The sequence below is a fragment of the Scyliorhinus torazame genome, chromosome 16 (assembly GCF_047496885.1).
Source record: "Scyliorhinus torazame isolate Kashiwa2021f chromosome 16, sScyTor2.1, whole genome shotgun sequence".
Classification (NCBI taxonomy): domain Eukaryota; kingdom Metazoa; phylum Chordata; class Chondrichthyes; order Carcharhiniformes; family Scyliorhinidae; genus Scyliorhinus; species Scyliorhinus torazame.
In genome coordinates this window covers 8,309,284-8,337,054 of record NC_092722.1, presented here as the reverse complement: position 1 = coordinate 8,337,054, position 27,771 = coordinate 8,309,284, and the positions used below count along the sequence as shown (strand labels likewise).

General features: G+C 45.1%; 2 protein-coding genes across 4 annotated transcripts in view; one reads left to right on the top strand and one right to left on the bottom strand.

Annotated features, from left to right (window-relative positions):
- Nucleotides 1-27,771, top strand: part of ube4b (ubiquitination factor E4B, UFD2 homolog (S. cerevisiae)) — a 100,133-nt gene that overhangs the window by 24,357 nt on the left and 48,005 nt on the right. For 2 of the 3 annotated variants that reach the window (XM_072477891.1, XM_072477892.1), the window contains 6 exons: nucleotides 6,614-6,749; nucleotides 7,261-7,348; nucleotides 8,295-8,439; nucleotides 11,226-11,451; nucleotides 25,626-25,761; nucleotides 27,589-27,689. In XM_072477891.1, coding sequence (XP_072333992.1) covers nucleotides 6,614-6,749; nucleotides 7,261-7,348; nucleotides 8,295-8,439; nucleotides 11,226-11,451; nucleotides 25,626-25,761; nucleotides 27,589-27,689 — 832 coding nt within the window. Of the gene's footprint in view, nucleotides 1-6,613; nucleotides 6,750-7,260; nucleotides 7,349-8,294; nucleotides 8,440-11,225; nucleotides 11,452-13,370; nucleotides 13,791-17,387; nucleotides 17,520-25,625; nucleotides 25,762-27,588; nucleotides 27,690-27,771 lie in introns of all 3 variants that reach the window. The other variant, XM_072477893.1, reaches the window with a different exon arrangement.
- LOC140392562 (small ribosomal subunit protein uS14-like) lies at nucleotides 17,845-18,158 on the bottom strand. Its single transcript, XM_072477894.1, has one exon. The coding sequence runs from the start codon at nucleotides 18,156-18,158 to the stop codon at nucleotides 17,994-17,996; it is 165 nt and encodes a 54-aa protein (XP_072333995.1). The 3' UTR covers nucleotides 17,845-17,993.

Genomic DNA, 27,771 nt, shown 5'->3' with positions numbered 1-27,771 from the left:
ATATCCCTGTTTTGGTATTGATCATCTGGATGAGCCCATGGGTTCAATACAATTTACTTGTATGTTACTGAGCTAGTAATCCAAAGGCCTGAACTAATAGTACAGAAAATGAGAGTTCAACCAACACCCTCCCGCTATTTATACTAAAAACACTAGTACTATCAGTAACCGAGAATTTCAAGCAAGCAGTCAGATTGTTATAAAGAAGCAATTTGTTCACTCGTCCTTTTAGGCAAGAAACCCACTGTCCTTGCTTCAGCTGGACTGAGGCACTCTGGTCTTACACAATGATTAAAAATTAAAAAAAAATTTTTTTTTAGAGTACCCAATTATTTTTTCCAATTGAGGGGCAATTTAGCGTGGCCAATCCACCTAACCTGCACATCTTTGGGTTGTGGGGAGTGAGACCCACGCAGACACGGAGAGAATGTGCAAACTCCACACGGACCGTCACCCTGGGCTGGGATTCAAACCCGGGTCCTCAGTGCCGTGAGGCAGCAATGCTAACCACTGTGCCACCGTGCTGCCCGCCTTACACAATGATAGACTTATAACTGCCCTCTGAAGACCCACCACCACCACCCTCCAGGCAGCTATGGGCTAACCATCGATACAAGCCTTACCAGTGGCACCCATGGTCCAAGAATAAGTTAAAAAGAGACATATATTCCCCAGCAATACCATGAAATGGAGCAAAATGTCTACCTGGAGTGTGGCCAAAATATTGTTTGCATATATTACATGTTGGATATTATGAACAGTGCCATGGGAGATAAACTAGCATGGCGTGCAAGATCAAATGTTCAAAATGTTGCTTTGTTACCTTTGATGAACCAGAGAAACTTTGCCGAATTTCCCATCGGGTTCAGTATGTGGCAGGACAAACAGTCTGTGACCTGTAGAAGGAATATAGAAGTTTGTGTTTTTCCCCAATTCGTAACATGCGTGAGTGAGTGCCTGTCCTTACCAAAGATATTTGTTTTTAATTAGATTTGCAGCAGTGTCCACTTTCTGCCTTCTGCGACCTGCTGCTCTTTTGACTGACTGCATTTACTTACTCCTAATTGGTTTGTAGTTGTGAGGGCAATAGTCCCAGGGTGAGAAATTGCCAACCATGTTACTGAGGGATCTACAGCTTCCCTCCTAGGAAGTGCCGTCAACCCAAACAGGAAGTGAGGCAGAGGGGGCACCTCATTACTTTCAGGGGTTATAAAACATTGCAGTTTACCATCATGGAGACTGAGGAAGGCTCCTGCTGCTTATCCAGCTAGCATTAATCAACTTTATTAGGCTTGCTACCTCATTTGAAAGTAAATATTTTGAGCATCCCAACTCCAGATCTCATTAATGGGCAAGGGTTGGCTGGTCAACCATCAATTGTGCCTGGTGTTACATTATTGAGCCTGCCGCAAAGGATTGACTCGAGTCTAACCTTCCTTCGCCAGGCATGTCATTCAAAGCCACTTTGACTGCTGCTAGCCATTCCTTCCAGGGATGATAGTCATTAGAAAAGTGACAAATATTGGTTTGGGCCATTGCTGGGGTACAGTAGATTCAAGGATCTGCATTCAGAATACACAACTCCTCAGCAAGGAGACATATCAGGAGCACAAGCCTTCAAAATAAACCTTCCCTCCCTGTAATCTAATCAGAGTCACCACTGAATGCTGTACATGTGGACGCAGTTTCATGTCTAGCCCTCAAGTAGGACATTAAAACAGCTGTTGTACCAAAGCACCGCCACCTCTGCTGAATAATGGATGTGTGCCTTCAGCATGAAAGGGCCATGCAGGAGTACTTGTGATGTGCCAGGCATCTTGATGTCTAGACATAAGTACATTGCTGCATATCAAGCTTACTCCAGATCTTTGGTAGAAGTGTGCCTGCCACAAGGCTGATTCACCTTTCAGGGTGCTAAGTAACAGGTCCCGGGAGCTGCTTTGTTGCAACCGTTTCCTCGCAACCAGTCCATCTCATAACTTGGTCTTTGGTTTTACAAATGGGTTAAAGGAAGTCCTATTGCATATTGAGGAATTCTAAACCATGGAACAGAATCATTTTGTCACATAAGACAGGGGAGAGGGAATCTTGAGTCCAAGCTATCATTTGAAGTTGCATGAATGGTTTAGAGGTGCAGTTACATTTTTAAACCCCTCATTGAAACAGCCACTGGGCCTAATTTTTAACCCATTCAAATCCGTCCACTCGCACAGTTGCAGCTCCAAGAACACGGGCTCAAACCATCCAAGACAAAGCAGCACACTTGACTGAAACCCCAACCACCACTTAAATATTTACTCCATCCATCACTGCATAGTGAGCAAGATGCACTGCAGTAACTCAACAAGGCTCCTGAGACGGCACCTTCCATTTTCTCTGCTACCTAGTGGAAGAGCAGCAGATGCATGGGACCCACATGCAAGTTCCCCTCCAAGTCTCTCATTCTGGCTTGGAACCTGCTCACCAACACTGGGTCAAAGTCCTGGAACTGCCTCCCTAACACATAGTGAGTGTGCCAACCAGTGGTTCAAGAAGGTGACTCACTACCACCACCATGGCAGCAATTGGGGATGGGTAATAAATGGTGGCTTTGCCAACAATTCTCACAGGCCATGAATAAAGTAATTGGGAAATTGATATTGTCATCACTCCCTCTTTTACCATACCCTGTGAATTATAGGTCTTGGAGGATCAGCCATTTTGTTGACTGGAAGGTTTTCTTGTAGTTCTTTTGGGAGACCTTGTACAGTAACGTCTTCCCTGGGACTAATTCCCTTATTGCCCTATGCAGGCAAATGTCTTGTTAATCGCAGCAAGTCAAAGATGGATAAACCTGGAGTCTGCAGTGGTTTCCTGTTTTCAAATGCCACGGAGCTTGAGCAGTTTTTCAAAGTCGGTTTGGCATGAAATGCAGTAGGTAAAACCATAAGACATAGGAGCAGAATTAGACCATTCGGCCCATCAAGTCTGCTCCGCCATTCAATCATGGCTCATCTGTTTCTCATCCCCATTTTCCTGCCTTCTCTCCATAACCCCTGATCTCCTTATTAATCAAGAACCTATCGACCTCTAAAGACACTCAATGATTTGGCCTCCACAGCCTTCTGCGGCAAAGAGTTCCACAGATTCACCACCCTCTGGCTGAAGAAATTCCTCCTCCATCTCTGTTTTGAAGGATTGTCCCTTCTGTCTGAGGCTGTGCCCTCGGGTTCTAGTTTTTTCTCAAATTGAAAAAATCCTCTCCGCTTCCATTCTATCCAGGCCTTGCAGTATCCTGTAAGTTTCAATAAGATTCCCCCCCCCCCTCCCCCTTCAACCTTCTAAACTCCAGGGTACAGACCCAGAGTCCTCAACCGCTCCGCATACGACATGCTCTTCATTCTGGGGATCGTTCTTGTGAACCTCCACTGGGCCCTTTCCAAGGCCAGAACATCCTTCCTTAGATACGGGGCCCAAAACCGCTCCAAAACTCCAAATATGGTTTGATCAGAGCCTTGTATAGCCTCAGAAGTACATTCCAGCTCTTATATCCTAACCCTCCTTCCTTTTTAAAAATAAAAAATTGAGTACCCAATTCATTTTGTCCAATTAAGGGACAATTTAGCGTGGCCAATCCACCTACCCTGCACATCTTTGGGTTGTGGGGGTGAAACCCACATGTCCCAGGGAGAATGTGCAAACTCCACACGGACAGTGACCCAGAATGAATCTGGGACCTCTGCCGAGAAAGCGTTTGACGGGGTAGAATTGGGGTACTTGATGGCAGTTCTGGAGCGGTTTGGGATTGGGCCAAGCTTTGTGGACTGGGTAAAGCTACTGTAGAAGGAGCTGAGGGCGAGTGTCCGCACAAATAACATCAGCTCGGAATACTTTTCTCTCCACTGTGGGACTAGGCAGGGATGTCCCATGTCCCACCTGTTGTTTGCACTCGCGATTGAGCCGTTGGCCATCGTGTTAAGAAGTTTGTGGGTATGGAAAGGGATAGTGCAGGAGGGGATAGAGCATAGGGTGTTCTTGCATGTTGGTGACTTGTTATACATGTCGGAACAGAGTGTGTCAATAGGGGGAATACTGGAGCTGCTTCGGGAGTTTGGGTCTTTCTCGGGGTGCAAATTAAATCTAGACATGAGTGAGTATTTTGTCTGGGGGTGGGGGCAGGGATAGAGGGGCTGCCATTCTGTAGGGCAGGGTCTCACTTGTGGGGGTGCAGCTTGCTCGGGATTGGGGGGGGTGTGGCTCCGTAGGTACAACATTTCTAGTTTGGTGGGGAGTGTGAAATCGGATCTGGCAAGGTGGGATGGTCTCTGTCACTCACGGGTTGGGTACAGGCAGTTAAAATGAATGTGCTGCCGCGATTTCTGTTTATTTCCCAATGCCTGCCGATTTTCCTGCCAAAGGTGCTTTTTAGAAAGATTGAAGGGATGATTACCTTGTTCATATGGGGAGAGAAGGTGGCCAGAATTAGAACGGTGCAACTACAGAGAGGAAGGCAGGCAGGGGGTTTTGGGTCTTCCGAACCTGATGTATTATTACGAGGCGGCAAATGTGGAGAAGGTGCGGAGCTGGGACAGAGGGATTGATTCCCAGTGGGTCAGAATGGAGGAGAGTTTGTGTAGGGCGTTGCGATTGCAGGCGCTAGCGACATCGACACTCCCAACGGCCCTGGGGAAATACTCAGGGAGTCCGGATTAATAGCTTTGTTGAGAATTTGGAGGCAGTTTTGCCAACACTTCGGGTTGGGGCAGGGTCAAGGGAAATGCCGATTCGGGGAGCCATAGATTTGAGCCACGGCAGTGGGATGGAAATTTTCGGAGATGGGAGGAGAAAGGAATTAGGACATTTAAAGAATTTATTTCTTGGGATTGGTTTGCTGGATTGAAGGAGCTGGGAGCGAAGTATGGGCTGGAGCAGGGGGAAATCTTTAGATACATGCAGGTTTGAGATTTTGCCAGAAAGGAGATACAGAGAGTCTAGGTAGAGCCGGTCTCCACGTTGCTGGAGCAGATGCTGACAACAGGGGACTGGAGAAGGGGGTAGTGTTGGCAGTTTACGGGGTTATTTTGGAAGAGGAGAAGGCACCACTGGAAGGGATCAAAGCAAAGCGAGAGGAAGAGTTGGGAGAGGATATGGAGGAGGGGTTCTGGTGTGAGGTGCTCCGAAGGGTGAACGCCTCCACCTCATGCGCGGACCCGGGCCCTCGGGAGGCCATATTCGGGGTGTTGGACCAGCTGGGGTTGGAAACGGGTGTGGAGGCAGATGTTGTAGCCTTTACCTCGTTGATCGCCCAAAGGCGGATCCTGTTGGGATGGAGATCAACCTCTCCACCCTGTGCCCTGGCGTGGCGGGGGGACCTGCTGGGATTCTTGCCTCTTGAGAAGGTCAAATTTGAACTGAGGGGCAGGATGGAGGGGTTCTACAATTCATGGGCGTTATTCATTATGCACTTTCGAGAATTGGGTTGCATCGAACATTAGTGGGGGGGGGGGGTGGGGACTGACTGACTGACTGACTATGTGTTAATGGTGACTATGGGTGATTCCTGATTCCCTTTTGTTATTTGTTGATGTTAACATGCAGGATGCTGTTTGGTAAGAGAATGGGATTGTTGTATGGGGATTGACAATGCATTCGTTACTGATTATTGCTTATTGTTGGCGGGTGTAAATTTGGGAGAAAATGTGAAAAAGGAGGGGAATAATAACATTTATTAAAAAAGAAGAATGTGGGACCTCAGTGCCGTGAGACAGCAGTGTTAACCTCCGCCACCGTGCTGCTCGCATTTGCCTTCCTAACTGCCAACTGAATCTATAACATCATAAGAACAGACTCGGCCCATCGAGTCTGCTCTGCCATTCAATCACGGCTGATATTTTTCTCATCCCCATAACCCCTGATCTCCTTATTAATCAATAACCTATCCATCTCTGTCTTAATGACACTCAGTGATTTGGCCTCCACAGCCTTCTGCGGCAAAGAGTTCCACAGATTCACCACCCTCTGGCTGAAGAAATTCCTCCTTGTCTCTGTTTTAAAGGAACATCCCTTTACTCTGGTTCTAGTTTTTTTTAACCTCATTTTAATCTGGAGAAAATCCTGAACTGGGACTTGTGCTTCAGATTTCTGAAGACCTTTCCCATTTTAGAAAATAGTCTATGCCTCCATTCTTCCGACCAAAGTGCATAACCTCACGCTTGTCCACATTGTATTCCATACGTCACTTGTTTGCCCACTCTCCTAGCCTGTCAAAGTCCTTCTGCAGACCCCCCTGCTTCCTCAATACTACCTGCCCCTCTACATATCTTTGTATCATTTGCAAACTTAGCAACAGTACGCAGTTCCTTCTTCCAGATGTACAGTTCAAATTAAATTGAAATTGCCAACTCTACTGCCAGATGTCTCTAGATGCACATCTTGCAATGAAAGGAAAGGTGGTCGAGTTAACTTTCAGTTCACCTCAGTACAAATAAGAGTTATGTCATATTGTCTCACTGTTGGTATTCTGATATCCCAATGGAAGATGAATAATTTTTTTCAGCTAAAACTTTAAATCCTTTACTCTTTCTCTTCTAATATTAAGTAGGTCTGTGTTACTGAATATCATCTATTCTCTCAGGTGTTACACATAGAAGCCAGAGCAGTGAAGGGGTGTGCTCACTCAGCAGTTCGCCATCAAATAGCCTTGAAAACCAGTCCCAAAGTCTGTCCAGATCTCAGAGTATGGATATCGATAGTGTGTCCTGTGAGAAAAGGTAATTAATCCGCAGCTGTGAATCAATAACCTTTTATATTTGTATACCGTCCTCCTGTGTAGTGAACAGAGTAAAGAAGCATTTTTTGAACAGGAGAATTAGACAAATTAAAGCCTGCATTCTTTAGAAACCAAAGTTTGGATTTTTATTTTGACAATAAACTTGTAATTCCAGTCAAATAACATGCCAATTATTGATGCCTGAATGTAGATGTTTGTGAAGGTGTTTATTGGTAGAATAGAGCATCTCCGGATGACTAATGAGCCAGAGTGTTCTATTTTTGATAGCTACATCAATCTATGATTTGATTTGCGCTAATGTAAGAATTTGAGTAATATGCAGCGATACTGGAACAAATTAACATTACCGACAATGGATCTACTAAATTACTGAAACAAAGGAGGGAAAACTGATCTGTAGTCAGTGCCTCCTATGGTCTTGCAGACAAACTTGTAGCAGATTAATGGTTAATTAATGTATAAATTAACTAAAATGTTCCATTTCTAAACAGCATGTCCCAAGTGGATGTAGACTCAGGAATTGAAAATATGGAAGTCGATGAGGGTGATCGTCGGGAAAAAAGGAGTCTGACGGATAAGGTACAACGATGATGCATGCGTAGATTTTGCTGAGTAATTTTGCACAGAAAGTCTCCATCAAGTGTTCATGTGTTTCAGGCAATGATATCCAATTCTAATTTCCTTTCTTGAGTCTCAGATTTGAATACAGTCTGAGAAAAAAGTGACTTTTTAAAAAACTGTTGCAGATTGCCAATGAATAATTGCTGTGTATTTTAGCTAAGGCGCCCTAGTTTAAATCCAAGGTCACACTTTCATGTTCCAGCTGTTTGTGACGAGTTTACTGAGATCTTAGCAGCCCTTGCTGAGTGAAGCACCATATGAAATGTGGTTGATGTCATTTCAATGTGGGAGAGTGAATGAGCTCTTGCTTTTATGCCTGTGGTTTGCAGTGTTTGGTGCTTTGATGCAGGGCACACCTTGAATAATGAAATGTCGATGGAAGAATCTCATTATTGATTTATTAGATTGATATGATTAAACTCTGAAATATAAGATGCGTTAACAGCTCACTGGATAGATTCGATTGAATTCAGTGTTTAACGTATCATTGAGTTCTATAAATGATGAACGTTCCTGCATTTGATTTCTGGTTAAATATTGCTGGGTGGCAGAAGGGAACTACAATCAGCATCATTGTTCTCAGTAAGGAGTACAAATGTTGCTGTAATTCTTACTCTTTTCTATCTAATGACCTCACCTACTCCACCTTTTTGAAAATGAAAATCGCTTATTGTCACAAGTAGCCTTCAAATGAAGTTACTGTGAAAAGCCCCTAGTCGCCACATTCCGGCGCCTGTTCGGGGAGGCTGTTACGGGAATCGAACCGTGCTGCTGGCCTGCCTTGGTCTGCTTTCAAAGCCAGCGATTTAGCCCTGAGCTAAACAGCCCCCCCTTTTCAATGTGCAACTCTACTGTTGTGGGTGTCTGCACCATTGAGCCCAGTGACAACTGCTTTTGTTTTTAGGAACCCTCATTGGGGTCAGATGTGTCGGAAGAACAAGCACTTTCGCTTACATGTAAAATCTTCCGGGTCTCCTGGAAGGAACGTGATCAGGATGTGATTTTCTTACCTGGCCTGGCTGCAGAGTTTAAACAGAATGTGAAAGAAGGTGAGAACTAACCACAATAATGGATAGTGTGGCATAGCCAATGACCATAGCCAATTTGGTACCATTATTCAAGAAGGGAGGAAGGGATAAACCAGGAAACTACAGGCCCGTCAGTCTAACCTCAGTGGCAGGGAAACAATTGGAAGCAATTCTGAGAGACCGGCTTAATCTGCATTTGGAGAGTCAGGGATGAACAGTCAACATGATTTGTTGAGAGAAGGTCATGTCTGACCAATTTGATAGCATTTGTTGAAGAGGTGACCAGCTGTGTATTTGAGGCAATGCATTTGACGTAGTCTACTTGGGCTTCAGCACGGCTTTTAATAAGGTCCCACATGGAAGACCGATAGCGAAGTCCATGGAATCCAAGTACATTTGGCAAATTGGATCCAGAATTGGCTGAGTGGCAGGAAGCAGAGGGTGATGGTTGAGGGGTGTTTTTCTGACTGGAAGCCTGTGTCCACTAGGATTCTGCAGGGATGAGTATGGGGGCCCTTGCTGTTTGTGGTTTAAATAAGTGATTTAATCTTGAACGTAGGAGGGTTGATCAGTAAGTTTGCGGATGATATGAAAATTCGTGGGGTGGTAAATAGTGAGGAGGGTTGCCTTGGACTACAGGAAGATATAGACGACTGGTCAGATAGGCTGATTTGTGGCAAATGAAATTGAATCTGGATAAATGTGAGGTGATGCATTTGGATAGGGCAAACCAGGCAAGGGAATAGATGATGAACGGCAGGACCCTGGGAAGCACCGAGGATCAGAGGGAACTTGGTGTGCATGTACACCAGTCCCTTCAGGTAGCAAGGCAGGTGGATAAAGTGGTTAACAAGGTATATGGTAAACTTGCCTTTATCAGCTGAGGCATAGAGTTTATGAGCAGGGAGATTATGTTGGAACTGTAATAAAAAAAATTTAAAAAAAAAAAAGTTGGTTAGGCCACAGCTGGAGTATTGTGTGCAGTTCTGGTATCCACATTTATAGGAGGGATGTTATACCATTGGATAGGGTGCAGAGGAGATTTACCAGGGTGTTGCCTGGGCTGAAGTGTTTTAGTATGATGAGAGATTGGATAGACTGCGGTTGCTTTCTTTGGAGCAGAGGAGAATAGTTAGGTTGTTTTTGACTGGCGCAGACACTGGGCTGAAGGGCCTTTACTGTGCTGTAGATCTCTATGATCTTTCAGCAAGTTTTTTCAGCGAGGGATCTATGTGCTGACACTGGATTGGTCTGCATCGACATAGAGTTCAAGGCACTTATTGATTTGTAAATAGATGTGTAGGAATGTCTTCAAAGTATTGAGTTGGTTTTTACGTGGGGGACCTCCCCTCTTAATTACGGCTCGGCTAACACAAAGACTCGCAGAGACAGCAACTCTGGTTCAGACGGCTTTACTTTCCAAGCTTGGGCAACGTACAAGGGAGAGTGATTTGGATAAATGCCAAAACTAACTCTGCTTTACATTGCTTTAGGTTCAACAGTTATACAGTTTCCAAACATCAGTAGCTCTGCCCCAGCTGGACTTGGTCCAACCGTTGTAGCTATAGATTATACCATGACCAATGAATTTTACTTTAGGCAACATGGTAACTGCGTGATCAGCTCATGGCATAGCCATGTCCTACCCACTGGCCACCTGTTGTTTTTCAAGACCCCTCTGCCTTTTGCTCTCCCTCACTCCCATTTCTTCTTATCAAAGTGTGGTCCCTAGCTGTACCATTGCCTGCCTGTTTTTGGGATGTCTGGCACTGCTGATAAGAGCTGCTTCCTCTGGATGTGTTTTTTGCTGACCACATTATTTCCTCTGTATGATTCTGTCTTTTACAGGAATGTGGTCAAGTTAGTTCGCTTAAATCCCACTATACATTGCGGCCACTAGTATTAGCAAGAATGTAAATGCTTGTTACTGTTATGTCCTAAAAATACATGTTTAATGGTTAGTAATGATTATTGGATATATTTTCCATGGTTAGTTTCAGTCCTCAAATGTAGAGCTTATTCTAGTGTTATCCTGGCTATCTAATTCTAAGGGATCTCATCTCGGGGACCCCCCCCCCCCCCTTTCAGGATCTCCAGCTGGCTAATAAAATTAATTTCAGTGTACATTTGTAGAGGGGAACCGGTCTTTTGTTTTTTAAACGGCAATTTAGCATGGCCAAGCCACCTAACCTGCACATCTTTGGACTGTGGGAGGAAACCGGAGCACCCGGAGGAAACCCATGCAGCCACAGGGAGAACGTGCAGACTCCGCACAGACAGTGACCCAAGCCAGGAATCAAACCTGGACCCTGGAGCTGTGAAGCAACTGTGGTAACGGGAAACGGTCTTCTCAGTTTGTCCAGTAGGATTGAGCAATAGTAATCCTATTCGGAGTGGCGCACAGTGGTTAGCACTGATGCCTCCCAGCACCAGGGGCTCTGGTTCAATTCCAGCCTTGGGTGAGTGTCTGTGTGGAATTTGCACCTTTTCCCCATGTCTGCGTAGGTTTTCTCCGGGAGCTCCGATTTCATCCCACAGTTCAAAGATGTGCAGGTTAGGTGAATTGGCCATGCTAAATTACCCCTTCGTGTCCGAAAGGTTAGGTGGGGTTACTGGGTTAGGGGCGTGGGCCTAGGTAGGGTGCTGTCTTGGGAGGGTGGGTGCATGGGCCTAGGTAGGGTACTGTCTTGGAGGGTGGGTGCAGACTCGATGGGCCAAATGGCCTGTACTGTAGGGATTCTATGAAGCAGATCCATTAGGTGTGAAAGTGCCTGCTATAAAATTGAAGTTTCTTTTTGCTTGACTAGTTTTCTCGGACTGGAAAGATTTGATTGGCCAGATTCTAATGGAGGTTCTGATGCTGTCCACTCAAATGCCAGAAGACAACCCATTTGCCAGTTTGACCGCCACCTCTCAACCTATTGCAGCAGCTGCAAGGTCACCTGACAGGAATTTGCCCCTAAACCCGTCAAGTCATGGAACAAGTCCTATGTTTTGCAGCCCGGGTTCTTTTGGCGCCAGTTCTTTATCGAGGTAAGTGTAATAAGAATCCAGATATTTTCTGATCTGTTCATTAAGGGCTTATAATGTGGACTATTTTAAAAATATAATTAGAATGACAATGTTGGTGACTAAACGGGGGACTGGGCGTAGCGAAATAATTAATCACCCGTTTCAATGTTGTACAGTACTTGCTCTGTACGAGTCATGAACATTTTCATAACTTGAAATGAGTATTTGGGTGTATGCTTTTGGAAAAATAAATCTTAAATCTTTTTTGGTTTATCTTTGATTAAATGGAGAGATTCTTCTGCCTTTGATTCTTTGCTCGTGTTTAACATTTTATCCTCATTTTTTGATCCTGCCGTGTAATTCTACTGTTTTTCCTGTAGCTGCAGATGTAGGTGTGGTTAATAATTATCCTTTGGAAAAACATCTATCGCCTCACTGCTGGATCTATTCTCTGATTGTCATTTCCCCTGTATCAACGCACTTCATTCACCAGAATGTTCAGCTCAGATCTTTTTCTTTTGGAGCGTGTAGGAATGCAGTCATGTTCATGTCCCTGATTTGCATGAGGAATAAAGATGCAACATTTGCATTAGTCGACTCCAATAATTGGCTAGAATTACTTTTGTGCATCATTTGGTTTTGATTCTAGACATTTTTTGCAAAGAGTTTGGCTCAGAATTCAGCATTGCTAATTGTCTGACAAGTGCAGATTTATGATGGGGATATGTATTATGTGTATTTTCGATAATGTTGGATATTGATGAGTAAACCACTGGAGAACAAGTGAATGAGGTGTATTGGCCATATCCATAGTGATTTAATTTTTCAGAATTTGCATTTTTTTTTTGAAAAAGTGCTTCAGTTCTGTTTGGGACTGAAAGGGAGGAACAAATCTTGGTTTTTAAATGTTTTATCTATAGCAGTTTCATCCGCTGGTTGGCTAGTTCTTGTGACAACTTCTGAATTTGTCGTTTTGTGCTGTGGTTCGTACTGAGGGAAGGAGCTTATGGCATAGAACTAAGATTTGTGGTAGAAGAGAGGTTTGGAATGAGACCGAGTAAAATCCAGTGCCAGCACAGACTACAAATCATTTTGGTTGTGATTTGTACAACCCATAAGTTTAAGAATAAATCACTGTGCGGTATGGATACTGTATCATTCTTTAATTCTCATTGAACTGCACTAAGTTATTTTCTCCATTTTTCCAGTTGGAGGCAAATGTAAAGTAGGATTTTTTTCAATTAGTGTTCCATCGGTGTTAATTATAAAAAATTTACTTTGAGCTTATTTCCCAGGAGTAACTTTAAACACCATTGAATACATTCTCATGCTAATCAATTCCTAGACCTACAAGTTCAGGAGAGGACATATTTTTGCCTTGGAAGAAATTATTTAAGGTAGCGATGAGATGCTTTCAACATTTTTTTTTTCTCATGATGTGGGCAAGAAAATCCATAGCTTTGAATGGGGCTGATTCATTTCTGTGTAAATCATTGTTTCTTCTCTTAATGTCACTACTACAATTTAATAAAATAAAGCAAATCTTGCTGCCAACCATTAAGTTACTTGCTGTAATAATTGAAGTAGTGAGGGGGCGAAAGTTATGTCATTGGCTATGATGGTAAAATCTATCTTTGTGTTCCAATAATGAAGTAGAACTGAATTGTTGTGCTATTTAATGCGACTAAGCTCTTCATGACTATTCAGAAATATGATGATTGTGTTGTGATTTCCTGGGTATTGTAAGAAGATTTAATTTATATAGTCGTCATTTGCAGAACTAGTTGGGATTAGATGCTTCCACTGTGTATGTGAATACTAATATGTGGAAGCATAAATGTAGATTTTTCCTAATGTTACAACCCTGTTAATCTTTTGCATGCTGTTTTCATTTTTCTTTCTTTCTTGCTTTCTAATGTATCTCTATCTCGATATTCTAGTCTGTATGGAAGCAGTCCAAGTTCTCGATCCTTCTCAGCCAGAAACCCTTCCAAGACTGCTGGCATTGCGAACCAGCAGCCTAAGTTGGCAAGCTCTGTTTCATTGACGCCCAGTTCTCCATGCCAAAGTGCTATGGCAACTAGTTCATCCTCAACACAGGTCGGTTCTTCAGGACAACCATCATTGACCACAAGCTGCCCACCCTTATTCTCTACTTCTCCCAGGCTAAGAAATGTTGGTACAAATCCATTGCCTATCACACCTGTCTCTTCTAGCCCACAAACCATGACCGGCAGCCCTTCATCAATCCCAATGAGTTCTCCAAGACCACGACCTTCTGTAATGGGCCCACCATTATTTCCAGTCATTTCTCCTGCAGCAGCCTCCCGTTCCTCTCCACTGAACCAGCTACCACCTAGGTATTGTACAATCTATCAAGTTGTGAAAAAATCCGTTTCTAACATGTATTCACATTTTTAAAACATTTTTGTGCATAAAACATAGATTTGAATTACCATAAGTCACAAGTATACCAATTCCTAGTTGAACTTTATTTTAAAAAAAAAATCTTTATCTGTTTTTTTTTTTTTGGATAATGGCCGTTTGCTTTGAGGGCCCGAGTTTTGACAACTTGCTGGTTGAATTCCTTGGTGCATGAGGTTTACCACCTTTTACGTAGACTACTGGACCTAGACTATCACGTGGGAAGTGAGTGCAGATCAGGGAAATTCCTTGGTATGTTCCACGGAACCAGCTTCTGCTAGTGGCAAGATTGTATAATTTTGTAGCCACTTAAAATGTTTTGGTTTTAGCACTCTCCTTTATGAAGATGTTCAACTATACACAAGTTGAATGGGGCACCTTTTAAAAATAGGTTGGAGAATCCAAAGCAACCATGTTCCATTATGAAAGAAGTGTAACCGAGGAAAAACTAATGGTGAAGCAAGCAAAATAATGTGGGGGAAAGGGAGAGGTTCTTCAGCATAAATCTGCAGATAAAATGTGGAGAGATAATAGAATAAGGTTAAGAAACAAGTAGAGAGCTTTATTAGGAAACCAAAATTCAAGATTATGGGGAATATTAAGTGCAGTATAAGAGACTTGGGTCAGGGCAATGGTAGGATTCCAAGCGTACCTCTAATAAATGGCTAAGCAATGGTAGATATCTGGAATACTTTTTGATATCTGTTCACTGAGGAAATTGTAGGGTACCTTCCCAGTCCAAGGTGGAATTTCCAGGGAGGATGAAGAAAGTAATAAATGTTAGAAATTATGAGCTAAGTATGCTGAAGGCTGAGAACATTCGAACAGGAGTCATCACCTGACCTGGATCAATTTGCTACAGTCCTAGGAAAGTGGCAAATTAAACTGGTCATTTCCTGGCAAGCATTTTTTAAAAGCAATTCATTCAAAATGGGTGCGATGCATGAAGATTGGAAAGATCAAAATGTAATCCCATTTCATAAAAAGGGTTATAAAATTAGTTTAGCCATGGAATAGGTAAAGTATAAAAACAACACATGAAAGTAGAAAACAATGAAACACTGCGGAAAAACTGGGGTGAATAAGAGGCAATTGTTGCTTTGAGTAGAAATCACCTGGAACTCTATCTGTAACTTTATGCTACAATGTGGGCAACCTGGCTTTAGAAAGGCTGAAAAGGGCAGCTAAGCTGATATTCAGGAGTTGAATTGAGAGAAGAAGCTGGAAATGTTTATACTGGAGAAATTAAGCTCAGGAGACCGTGTCAAAACTTTCAAAATTTTAAGCATTATGGTTAAAAGGAGCTGAATATTTATTTTTTGGTGGAAGAATTGATTTAAGGAATAGGGGATATGGGGTTATGGGAAAAGACAGGAGAATGGGGATGCGAAAAATATCAGCCATGATTGAATGGGGGAGCAGACTTGATGGGCCGAGTGGCCTAATTCTGCTCTTATGTCATACGGTCTTATGGTATGGTCTTGAATCTGAACCAGCTACAGGGGTTGCAGTGGTCTTTTCCAGTTTAGTCTGCTTGTTTGTTTGATCAGGACGTCCCTTTTGGAAATTGCAGTTGACGCTCGCGCTGTTGATTTCTGCTCTCTTTTGGGTTGTAGCTGATCATAGACCCATGTACCAAAGAATGCAAACAGTGCATACCTAAAATTGACTTTGTTGCAGAAAGTCAAATATACATCTGGCGGATTGGGCTAGGAATAAAGTGCTGAAACAGTTGTCTAAATCTTTCAGACAGTTTAGTACTGCAGGCGGTTGCATGCTCTTAATCTGCTCTTAAAGACATTTTAATACCTCCGTTAGTCTCAGTCGTTTCTAAAGATGCTCTTTCTGGAAAAATTCAGCTCATCACTACTTTTCCCACATTTAAAGGTACTCCGAATATCCTTGTGAAGCTTCAGAATTTGAAGCAATTCTTATTGAAAAGTGTTTAAGGCACCAGGAAGAGTATTTTCCTTGCAAGCAAAAAAAATACTGTAGGTTCTGAAAATCTGAAATAAAGAAACAAAATGCTGAAAGTACTCCGCTTGTGGTGAAGGGTCATCGACCTGAAATGTTCACTCTGTTTCTCTCCATGGCTGCTGTCTGACCTGAATATTTGCAGCATTTTCTCTCTCCGTTTCAGAACACTATCCACTCTGTTTTCCACTTGTTTGGTTCAATGTTGTCGTTACATTCTCCATATTACGATCGCGCTTAAGGGTGATTACAAAATATCAGATGGTGTGCACATTCGAAAGTACCTAAAGAGAACTTGAAATAAGCTTTTCCACAGTTTGCTTTTTCATTGGAATGTTTTTCGCCCTTTTTAAGTTGCGCTGGAATTGATATTAGCAGCAAAAAATTAAAGCAGTTTAACCTGTGGTATGTTAGTATTGGCATCAACGTTAGAGCAGAAAAACATTCTCATTCCCTTCTGAATGGAGGAAATTTTGGTGAAACATCTGTAATTTCAATTTAAAGTGAATTTGTTCTGCAAGATTTGGCTTGTAAAATTATTTGAGATCTGTGTACGTTTTTCTCGCATCAAGCGGATACCATTGCAGAGGATGGAAACACTTGGGTGTCCAGCACCTACGGCAATCTCTCCTAGCTAAGCTTCAATGTGGATAAGGCAGGGTGAAACTCTCATTTATTCTGTTCCAATAATCTGCCCTAACTCCAGTCTAAGACAAAATTCCTTGGCGCATCAGTGTTTTATTTCTGAATTCCTTGCATCAATGGCCATTGTAGCCTTTCTGAATAAGACTCCCCGTTTGTGATGTGGACTCACTCCATTAGTACTGGGTTGGAAAAGTAGATATTTTTGTAGCAGCTTTGTGTGAACACAATTGCATATCTTTTAATTGGTCCTGTTTAACATTTTATTTGCTGACAGTTTTACAGTTACCATTGTCTCCTTTACCATTTTCGAGGTTACTAGTGATGGGCCAATTTTAATAAAATCTTGCTGCACCTTAACAATGGCCCCAGTAGAATTTGATTTTCTTTTTATGTTTCGGATAAAGTCTTTATTTGGCAGCTTGAATGTTTGTCATCCTCTGTATTTTCCCAATGGTATTGGTAATGCACCTTTTAAAATGGAGTGTGTGCTGAATTTCTCCATGGTGATTTTTTGCTGGACGACTAAAACAAACAGTTGCAATTATAACCAAGCTACTTGCAGAAGTACAGAATTCTGCCAATTCCAATTTGTATTTTTCTTCCTTGGAATTACATTTCGCTGAATCAAATTTGTCATGTTGGATTTGGTTGTCGGTCGTAGAGCATCATTAAAGAGCATAGATCTGGACCTCTGCAGCACTCAGTTTCAGCATGTAGAGTTAATTCTAAATTAATTGCACAGTTTGTTCTTAAACGATTATACAACTAGATTGTTTATTACACTCTACATTTAAGCACAATACATAAAGAGAATCAATTCATTAGCATTCATGTTTTGATTCAATGTCTCTTTCCCCCCCCCCCTTTCCCTGGATTGGTTTTTATGTTAAATCTCTCCATCTTCCCACTGGTAGTATCTACAACAACCCTTTTTCCCTTCTCCTCTTCGCTCTTTCTGATTTACCGGAGGACAGCAGTGATGATGATGATGACAATGATGAGGAGGAAGATGATGTTGATTTGTCTAGTGTGCAGTTTGATTCCAGGTATTGGTTGTAAAAGACTGGCAACTTTTGTTATAACAGGCATGGGTTAAACATCTGAATGTGCAACTAACTGGTGTGAATTTCCCCCCCCTGCACTTAGCTACAGATTCTGATCACACCTCCTTTCTTTCACATTGCTCACCTCTGCAATGTTTTGTTTGGGTTTGGAGCTTTTGATTTGAGCTGTAAATGCTGTGTTGGGGAGTGAGCCGGCCCTGTTTGTATAGTGTAGCTGAAAATATATCAAAATATTTGTCTGTAAACGGTGATCTCTCGATCTCTCTCTCTCTCTCGATCTCTCTCGATCTCTCTCTCTCAATCTCTCTTTTTTTTTTAAAATGACAATTAAATTTTATTTACAAAAATGGAGCATCACAAAAGTTTGCTTCTTCCAGGTGGCGATTAGAATTGTTTGACAAATGCTAAATTTCCATTTCGTATTGCATTAGAATGCACTCTTGCTCCTTTTGTAATTTAGTCCAGCTTGACGAAGCCGATGTCTTTAGCGTATTGTCTGAAGCACTGGCGGCACATGTTGAGGCCGTATTTCCGGATCAGGCCGTGTCGGTTCGCACAGACTCGGCATGAGCCCTGACCGAATTTCCTGGGGTGAGACCAGTAAAGCTGCTGATGACCCATCCTCAATCTCTCTTTTAAAAAAAAAAAAAAAAAATTTTTATTAAAGGTTTTCATAAAATATCATTAACAAAATGAAAAAGGAACCCAACAGGTTTAAGTACAAAACACAGTCCAGAAAAACAATCCTCCATATCCCCCCCCCCCCCTGTACATAAATAATAAATTAACATTAACACCCCGACTTAATACAACAAATGTATACACCGCCTCAGACCCTCCGGTGTAAATAACAAAAACAAAAAATAATAAAGTGACCCCCCCCCCCCTGAGTTGCTGCTGCCATTGACCAATGTCTATCGTTGTGCCAGAAAGTCTAAGAACGGTTGCCACCGCCTAAAGAACCCTTGTACCGACCCTCTCAAGGCAAATTTCATCCTCTCCAATTTAATGAACCCTGCCATATCGTTGATCCAGGATTCCACGCTTGGGGGCCTCGCATCCTTCCACTGAAGAAGAATCCTTCGCTGGGCTACCAGGGACGCAAAGGCCAGAATTCCGGCCTCTTTCCCCTCCTGCACTCCCGGCTCCTCTGCCACCCCAAATATTGCGAGCCCCCAGCCCGGCCTGACCCTGGATCCAACCACCCTCGACACCGTCCTCGCTACGCCCTTCCAAAATTCCTCCAGCGCTGGGCATGCCCAGAACATATGGGTGTGATATGCTGGGCTCTCTGAGCACCTAACACACCTGTCCTCACCCCAAAAAAACCGACTCATCCTTGTCCCGGTCATGTGTGCCCTGTGGAGCACGTTAAACTGTATGAGGCTGAGCCTCGCGCACGATGAGGAAGAGTTTACCCTCCCCAGGGCATCTGCCCACGTCCCTTCCTCAATTTCCTCTCCCAACTCCTCCTCCCACTTAACTTTTACCTCCACCACCGAGGCCTCCTCCTCCTCCTCCTGCAACACCTGGTAAGTTTTCGAGATCCCCCCCCGAGAGCACCCTGTCCTGTACTGTGTATGGCCGTAGCCGCGGGAATTCCGCCACCTGCCGTCTGGCAAACGCCCTTACCTGGAAGTACCTGAAGGTGTTCCCCGGGGGGGGGAGACCGTACTTCTCCTCCAGCTCACCCAGGCTCGCGAATGTCCCGTCCACAAACCGGTCCCCCAACCTTCGTATCCCTGCCCTGTGCCACCCCGCAAACCCTCCACCTGTTCTTCCTGGGGCGTACCGGTGATTCCCCTGTAATGGGGTCCCCGCAGAGGCCCCCACTACCCCCCCCGTGCCGCCTCCGTTGCCCCCAGATTTTGAGGGTAGCTGCCACCACCGGGCTCGTGGTATACCTCCTTGGAGGGAGCGGCAGCGGCGCCGTTGCCAGCGCCCCCAGACTCGTATCCACACAAGACGCTGTCTCAAGCCTCTTCCATGCAGCCCCCTCCCCCTCCATCACCCACTTGCGCACCATCGTCGCATTGGCGGCCCAGTAGTATCCACAGAGGTTGGGCAGCGCCAGCCCCCCCCCCCCCCCCTCTATCTCTACTCCGGTCCAGGAACACCCTTCTCACCCTCGGAGTCCCTCGTGCCCACACAAACCCCATTATACTCCTGTTAACCCGTCTGAAAAAAGCCTTTGGGATAAACACTGGGAGGCACTGGAACAGGAACAAAAACCTTGGGAGCACCGTCATTTTGATTGACTGCGCCCTACCCGCCAAGGACAGTGGCAACGCATCCCACCTCTGAACTCCTCCTCCATTTGCCCCACTGGCCTTGTAAAATTAAGCCTATGCAAGGGCCCCCCAGCTCCTGGCCACCTGGACTCCCAGATACCTGAAGCTCCTCTCCGCTTTTTTTAGTGGGAGCTCGCCAATCCCCCTCTCCTGGTCCCCTGGATGAACTATGAACAGCTCGCTCTTCCCCATGTTGAGCTTGTACCCCGAAAAGTCCCCGAATTCCCTAAGAATCCTCATTACCTCCGGCATTCCTCCTACCGGGTCTGCCACATACAGCAGCAGTTCGTCCGCATAAAGTGACACCCTGTGCTCCTTCCCACCCCGCACCAACCCCCTCCAGTTCCTTGACTCCCTCAGTGCCATAGCCAGGGGTTCAATCGCCAGTGCGAAGAGCAGGGGGGACAGGGGACACCCCTGTCTCGTCCTGTTTGTGGCCACACTCCCCATCGGGACCTCGTACAACAGCCCAACCCACCTGACAAACCCCTCCCCAAACCCGAACCTCTTCACCTCCCACAGGTACCCCCACTCTACCCTATCAAAGGCTTTCTCAGCGTTCATCGCCACTACAATCTCCGCCTCCCCCTCCCTCGCCAGCATCAAGATACCGTTCAAAAGCCTCCGCACATTCGCGTTCAACTGCCTCCCTTTCACAAACCCCGTCTGGTCTTCATGGATGACCTGCGGCACACAATCCTCAATCCTCGTGGCTAAGACCTTCGCCAGCACCTTGGCATCTACGTTTAGCAACAAAATCGGCCTGTAAGACCCACACTGCAGGGGATCCTTGTCCCGCTTCAGGATCAAGGAGATCAGTGCCCGTGACATCGTCGGGGGCAAAGCCCCCCACTCCCTTGCCTCATTGAAGGTCCTAACTAACAGCAGGCCCAACAGGTCCATATATTTTTTATTGAATTCGACCGGGAAACCGTCCGGCCCCAGTGCCTTCCCCGCCTGCATGCTCCCTATCCCTTTGATCAGCTCCTCCAGCCCAACCGGGGCCCCCACGTCACCAGTCCCTCTTCCACCTTTGGAAACCTCAATTGGTCCAGGAAGCGGCCCATCCCTCCCTCCCTCCCCGTGGGGGCTCGGATCGGTACAATTCCTCGTAGGAGTCCCTGAAGACCCCACTGATGCCAGTTCCACTCCGCACCACACTCCCTCCCCTGTCCTTAATCTCCCGATCTCCCTAGCTGCGTACCGCTTCCGAAGCTGATGCGCCAGCCGGCGCGACTGTGGGTTACCAACAAGGACCGGCACCATTATTTTTAGTCTCTCTGAGGCAGCGCTGGATACCCTCCTGCTGCTCTTCCGCCCACTGCATCCACGCTGCCTGGTCTCCGCCCGCCGCCATTTTGTCCTTCTTCCCTCGCACCTTCTTCGGGTTCACCACCACCTTTTTTGTCACCCTGCTCCGAGTTGAAGCCATATACTGACGGGGAGCTGTTGTAGACTCCTTCCCACACCGTGGAACGTCAAAAAAGTGCCGTTGGGGGCCCTGAAAAGAGCCCAAAAGTCTCTTTTTGCGGGAGCCACCGAATGTGCGACTTAGCTCCACTTAGCTGCAACCGGAAGTCCCTCACTCTCTCTCTCTCTCTGTCTCTCTCTCAATCTCTCTGTCTCTCTCTCAATCTCTCTGTCTCTCTCTGTCTCTCTCTGCCTCTCTCTGTCTCTCTCTGTCTCTCTGTCTCTCTGTCTCTCTCTCTCTCTCTCTGTCTCTCTGTCTCTCTCTCTCTCTCTCTCTCTCTCTCTCTCTCTCTCTCTCTCTCTCTCATTCAATCTCAATCTCTCTCTCCCCCTCAATTTTTCGCGCTCTCAATCTCTCTATCCCCCTCTCTCTCCCCCTCTCTCTCCCCCTCTCTCTCCCCCTCTCTCTCCCCTCTCTCTCCCCCTCTCTCTCCCCCTCTCTCTCTCCCCCTCTCTCTCCTCCTCTCTCTCCCCCTCTCTCTCCCCCTCTCTCTCCCCCTCTCTCTCTCCCCCTCTCTCTCCCCCTCTCTCTCCCCCTCTCTCTCTCCCCCTCTCTCTCTCCCCCTCTCTCTCTCCCCCTCTCTCTCTCCCCCTCTCTCTCTCCCCCTCTCTCTCTCCCCCTCTCTCTCTCCCCCTCTCTCTCTCCCCCTCTCTCTCTCCCCCTCTCTCTCCCCCTCTCTCTCCCCCTCTCTCTCCCCCTCTCTCTCCCCCTCTCTCTCCCCCTCTCTCTCCCCCTCTCTCTCCCCCTCTCTCTCCCCCTCTCTCTCCCCCTCTCTCTCCCCCTCTCTCTCCCCCTCTCTCTCCCCCTCTCTCTCCCCCTCTCTCTCCCCCTCTCTCTCCCCCTCTCTCTCCCCCTCTCTCTCCCCCTCTCTCTCCCCCTCTCTCTCCCCCCTCTCTCTCCCCCCTCTCTCTCCCCCCTCTCTCTCCCCCCTCTCTCTCCCCCCCTCTCTCTCCCCCCCTCTCTCTCCCCCCCTCTCTCTCCCCCCCTCTCTCTCCCCCCCTCTCTCTCCCCCTCTCTCTCTCCCCCTCTCTCTCTCCCCCTCTCTCTCTCCCCCTCTCTCTCTCCCCCTCTCTCTCTCCCCCTCTCTCTCTCCCCCTCTCTCTCTCCCCCTCTCTCTCTCCCCCTCTCTCTCTCCCCCTCTCTCTCTCCCCCTCTCTCTCTCCCCCTCTCTCTCTCCCCCTCTCTCTCTCCCCCTCTCTCTCTCCCCCTCTCTCTCTCCCCCTCTCTCTCTCCCCCTCTCTCTCTCTCCCCCTCTCTCTCTCCCCCTCTCTCTCTCCCCCTCTCTCTCTCCCCCTCTCTCTCTCCCCCTCTCTCTCTCCCCCTCTCTCTCTCCCCCTCTCTCTCTCCCCCTCTCTCTCTCCCCCTCTCTCTCTCCCCCTCTCTCTCTCCCCCTCTCTCTCTCCCCCTCTCTCTCTCCCCCTCTCTCTCTCCCCCTCTCTCTCTCTCAATCTCTCTCTCTCAATCTCTCTCTCTCAATCTCTCTCTCTCAATCTCTCTCTCTCAATCTCTTTCTCCCCCCCCCCCCCCCCCCCCCCCAATATTGATGTAAAATGTGCAACCACAGCTATGAATAACGCACTCTCCTTTGTCTTTTTAAAAATATTGAGTGCTCAATGGTGTGGATTGATTGCAACTCTATGATGCTTCATTCATGATGTTGTACATTGGTGCTGTAATGTACTGTGCTGGTATTTACCCTTGAAAACAAATGTGCTTGCCAAATGTAATGCTTACCACATAGAAGCAAATTGAAGAATTGCAGTAATAGAAACACTAAAGCTGCAACCACAAATATGAATGTCTCCTCCATTGATTTCACCAACTAAGTCGAATTGTACTTTCGGAATGGATCAACCAAACCTGGGTTAAGCTACAGATACAATTATTTACCAGGATTTGAAATTTTCTGCAAACTTAAAGCCCAGCGGTATTGAATTTGAATATACTTTGTTTGCAGTAATTGTATTGAAATGTGACGTGACTTAAAAAGTTGGTAAAACCAATTGCTAATACATGTGTTTAGACTACATGTTCAATACGTGAATCATTAAATTTCCTCGGTAACAAAAATTGAGACGTATTCTTGTGCGCAAGGCAAGCTGAATATGTTCTGATTTGACTCTTGTCATCTTGTTGGGCTTTGGGAAGGCATGGTAGGGTTTATATACCCTAAAGCAGTGTTCTTCAAACTTTTTTTCCGGGGATCCATTTTTGCCAACCTTCGGGACCCAACCCGGCCGTTCTTCGTGACCCACGCCGGCCGACCTTCGCGACCCACGATTTTCTCTTACCTTGTTTGCTGCTGACAGAAATGGAAGAAATGGTTTTGGGTCCCTTTGGCCCTCGTACACGCTCCTCCAGTGGAACCTGTTGGATGAAGGTGAAGCCTTCCGGTGTTGGAACGTATGGAGTCTCCATCCGTCCAAAGTTCTGCATTTTTTTTCCTGTAAAATTTTATCAAATAAATCCAAGCCGGGAATCAAACCTGGGTTCCTGGTGCTGTGAAGCAAAAGTGCTAACCACTGTGCTACCGTGCCGCCCTTGCATGGTTTTTTATGGTAGGAGTTTTGTTTGTTGTTGCTGCAGTCATGCTCTTGGTGCTGGGAACTGTAAATGAGACGGATTCCTTCACTGTCACTGGGTCAAATCCTGGAACTCCCTCACTGACAGCACAGTGGGTGTACCTACATGTACTGCATCGGTTCAGGAAGGCAGCTCACCACCACCTTCTCTCGGGCAATTGGGGCTAGCCAACAAATGCTGCCCAGCCAGCGATGCCAATGTCCTGTGAAATGATTTTTCATGCCAATGAAATTAACAGTCTTTTTGAGCCAAGGTGCATGTTATTCACTACTTGCTGATGTGTATTTGAATACTGCCCTTTCACCTCTGGACTATGATTAAATGGAAATCCTGCTCTTTCTCAGCTGTGAAGGTCTGCACAGAGCAAGTTTGAGCCATTCATAACAATGCGAAATTGCTCCGGAATTTGGTACTTATTGACTAACTTGGATAGTTCCTGACACCCTGAAGTAGGAGATGGTATTGTGATTTTCTGAGATTGAAGGCACATGCCGGTCTGATCTTGGATGAGAAACATCAGAATGTGAAATGAATTTCATAGTGAATTAAAATTTTATTTAATTTTCAAACTTGTTTCAGATTCAAATATGCTTGATCTTGTATTGATCAGTTCATATGTGACACTGCAATGTGATATGGTAATAAGTGGTGGCACTAAAATAAACAACTACCAGCCGTTATCTGTCCTGATTCTCTTGCGCGCAGCCTATTTATTATATAGTTGGTTAAACTTCGCCATTTGGATATTCTTGTACCTTTGGACAGCATGCATTGAAACGTTTGACCTTGTATACCTGGATTCCTGCATGTTCACTAACTTTATTCTTTCAAGCAAATTATACAATTTGATGTTCCACAAAACTTCATTACTATGTCCGTGTGACCCCTCTGAAAGACAATTTGGCTTGCTTATGAAGTGTTTTTCATATGATCAGGAGGTGTCTGTTAAGTTGCCAAAGAAACCAAGTCCATTTTAAAACTTGTTCTGTCTTCCTCCTTTCCCACGCTGCTCTTTCTTCCTTTTTTCTATATGCCAACTCTGTGCTTTGTTTTGTGAATTGCTAGATTTTCAAAAATAAATTTAGAGTACCTAATAATTTCTTTTCCAAATAAGGGGCAATTTAGCGTGGCCAATCCACCTAACCTGCACATCTTTGGGTTGTAGGGGTGAGACCCACACAGACACGGGGGAATGTGCAAACTCCACACAGACAGTGGGCCAGGATCGAACCCGGGTCCTCCGCGCGGTAACCACTGCACCGCCGTGCCGCCCCATGATTGCTAGATAGGAGTGTGAATTCATTTTGAGAATAGTGGGAACACGTCTGTGCTATCTCATCCCTGCACAAAATGAGACCCGTTCAAGTAAATAAGTGTGGTATCTTTGCTAACTGGGCTTCAAACTCTTCCACTAGTTGTCTTCCTCTTAATTGCTTGGCATCTGGATTAACATTTCATAAGTCAGTTGCATTATTGTAGTTTATTCAAGACTCTCATCCCAAACTCTAATTAATGAACACCATTTTGAGGATGACATCTAATTTTAATTTGTAATTATTTGCACAAAGTACCCAGATTTAAACGACTACAGGAAGGTATATATTCAACATTGACTGCATAATGTTATCCATACTGTTATATAAAAGGCGTGAATGCTCCCAACACCATGAGCCTCATACGTGCTGCTTAGAAATGCTTGATGTTTATTTTATTTTTCCATTTCCCCCATTGCCCCCATCGCAGTTTGGGCACACTTGGTGCTTGCACAGAGTCTGGCAGTGATCGTTTTACAATCGAAGCATGTAAGGAGACGGAGATGTTGAACTACCTCATAGAGTGCTTTGACAGAGTTGGAATAGAAGAGAGAAAAGCTCCAAAGGTAAAATAATAAGAAGAGCTTTTTTTTGTCAGTCTAGACAAAAATTAATTTGCAATCTTGGGTGTCCAGCCAGCACCAATCCTTTTGACCATAAGAATGTAAAGCATGAGATGAAGCAAGGCGGTTCGCATATCATCCCTAATCCATTGATGGTCCATGTGGAATGGGGGGAGGGAGGGAAGGAGGTTTCTTCATTTTAAATGTGTTCTCTAGTAAAGCTTTTATGTTGCGTGACACCCACGTCAGCATCACCAGGTCCCAGCAGATGAGTCTCTCGCTACTGGCTGAAACCCAAAAATAAACCTGATGGGTGCGTTAAGATTTATCACCAGGACAGGTCTGACAAAAGCAGATGATCCCCTCAACCCCATCAAAACTCCATTGCAGTTGTTTCTGCAGCTAAATTGGTGAAGTAAGTGCACCTGGAACTGGTAATACTGATACAGGTCTCCGTAAAATTGGTCTAATTAATGTATTACTTTGATTAACGGAACCACGCACGTGCATTTGCTAGGACAGGGAGTAAAAGTAAATGTTCAAACAGCTGTGGAAATATTGACTGAAATTGAGCTATTGTTGTTTAAATTGACGAGTGTTTTTCCAATAATTTAGTTTAGATTTCTAAAATGTACAAATTGTGAAGCTGTTCAATTTCAAACTGGCTTGTTCATTTTTTTCACAACTGGCAGGTGTTGATTGACATCCATTCATTTGTTCAAAACAGTAGATCTAATTAACAAAGGTACTCCAATCGTAGAATCCCTACAGTGCAGAAGGAGTCACTTTGACCCATCGAGTCTGCACTGACCCTTTGAAAGAGCACTCCCCCACCCTATCCCTGCAACCTCACCTAACCTATTGGTCAATTTTATCATGGCCAATCCACCTAACCTGCAGATCTTTGGACTGTAGGAGGAAGCTGGTGGAAACCCACGCAGGCACGGGAGAAAGTGCGAACTCCACAAAGTCACCCGAGGCTGGAATTGAACCCGGGTCCCTGGCGCTTTGCGGTAGCAGTGCTACCCACTGTGCCAACATGCTGTCACATCGGTCTCTTATTTGCCATCTACAGAGGAGGGAATTGATTCTCTAGCCCAAGTTTAGGGCTATCGCAGTAATCTCGAGTTGCAGATCAAACTGCTTGGCAACTGAGTTACAGGTGCTTAACAGATATTTTGAGAGAGGGCAGGAGACGCATTGTATTTTGTCAACTGTGGGTGTTTTTATGCCATATAGTTTTTATGCTATATTGAGTTCCAAAGCCAGTGCTTCCAGTTTGGTCCATGGGCCTCACATCACAGGCAGCAAACACCAATACTTGCAAACCTCAACTTACATTTGTGTACCGCTGATGTGAGTTGATACTAGCGCTGGAACACTGCAAGTGACTTCAAAGGGCAACTGGTGGTTAAAAATATTTCAAATCAGTAAACATGTTGACAACGTCCAGGATGTCACCACTTCAACTTGGCTAGAAATGCAGTGTAGTTGCACAATGCCACATGATATTTTGAGGTGGAGGGCAGTGTTAGTTCCTTACTCCTCCATCTCTTAAGAAATTACAAACCTGTTCCATCACTATATTGAGTAGCACTGACTTGCGAAATTAGTTGCTCAGTAAATCTGCCAGCAGAATAACTCTCCATACTAGTCACATGTTTTTGGTGGGGCTGGGGCTAAGGGGATTGAATATTACTCTTTAAAAATTGAATCCTTGTATCTCGGTCAACTTGGGAGAGTATTTTATGCTATCTTTGAAATGTTACCGTGAATGCTGAACGAGCGCAGAATGTTAAGTGTAACCAAAACTGTCTCTAATGTTTTCAGATGTGCAGTCAACCATCTGTTAGTCAGCTGCTGAGCAACATCCGATCCCAGTGTATCTCCCATACAGCTCTTGTATTGCAGGGGGCCCTCACACAGCCAAGGTTAGTTTATTTGATAAAATGTACTTCAGTTTACTTGTGATTAAATCAAAAATTTTGGGGGAAGAACATTAACATCAAGTCA

Coding starts and splice junctions, on each gene's coding strand:
- LOC140392562 (XM_072477894.1), bottom strand. CDS start 18,158: ATGGGTCATCAGCAGCTTTACTGGTCTCACCCCAGGAAATTCGGTCAG.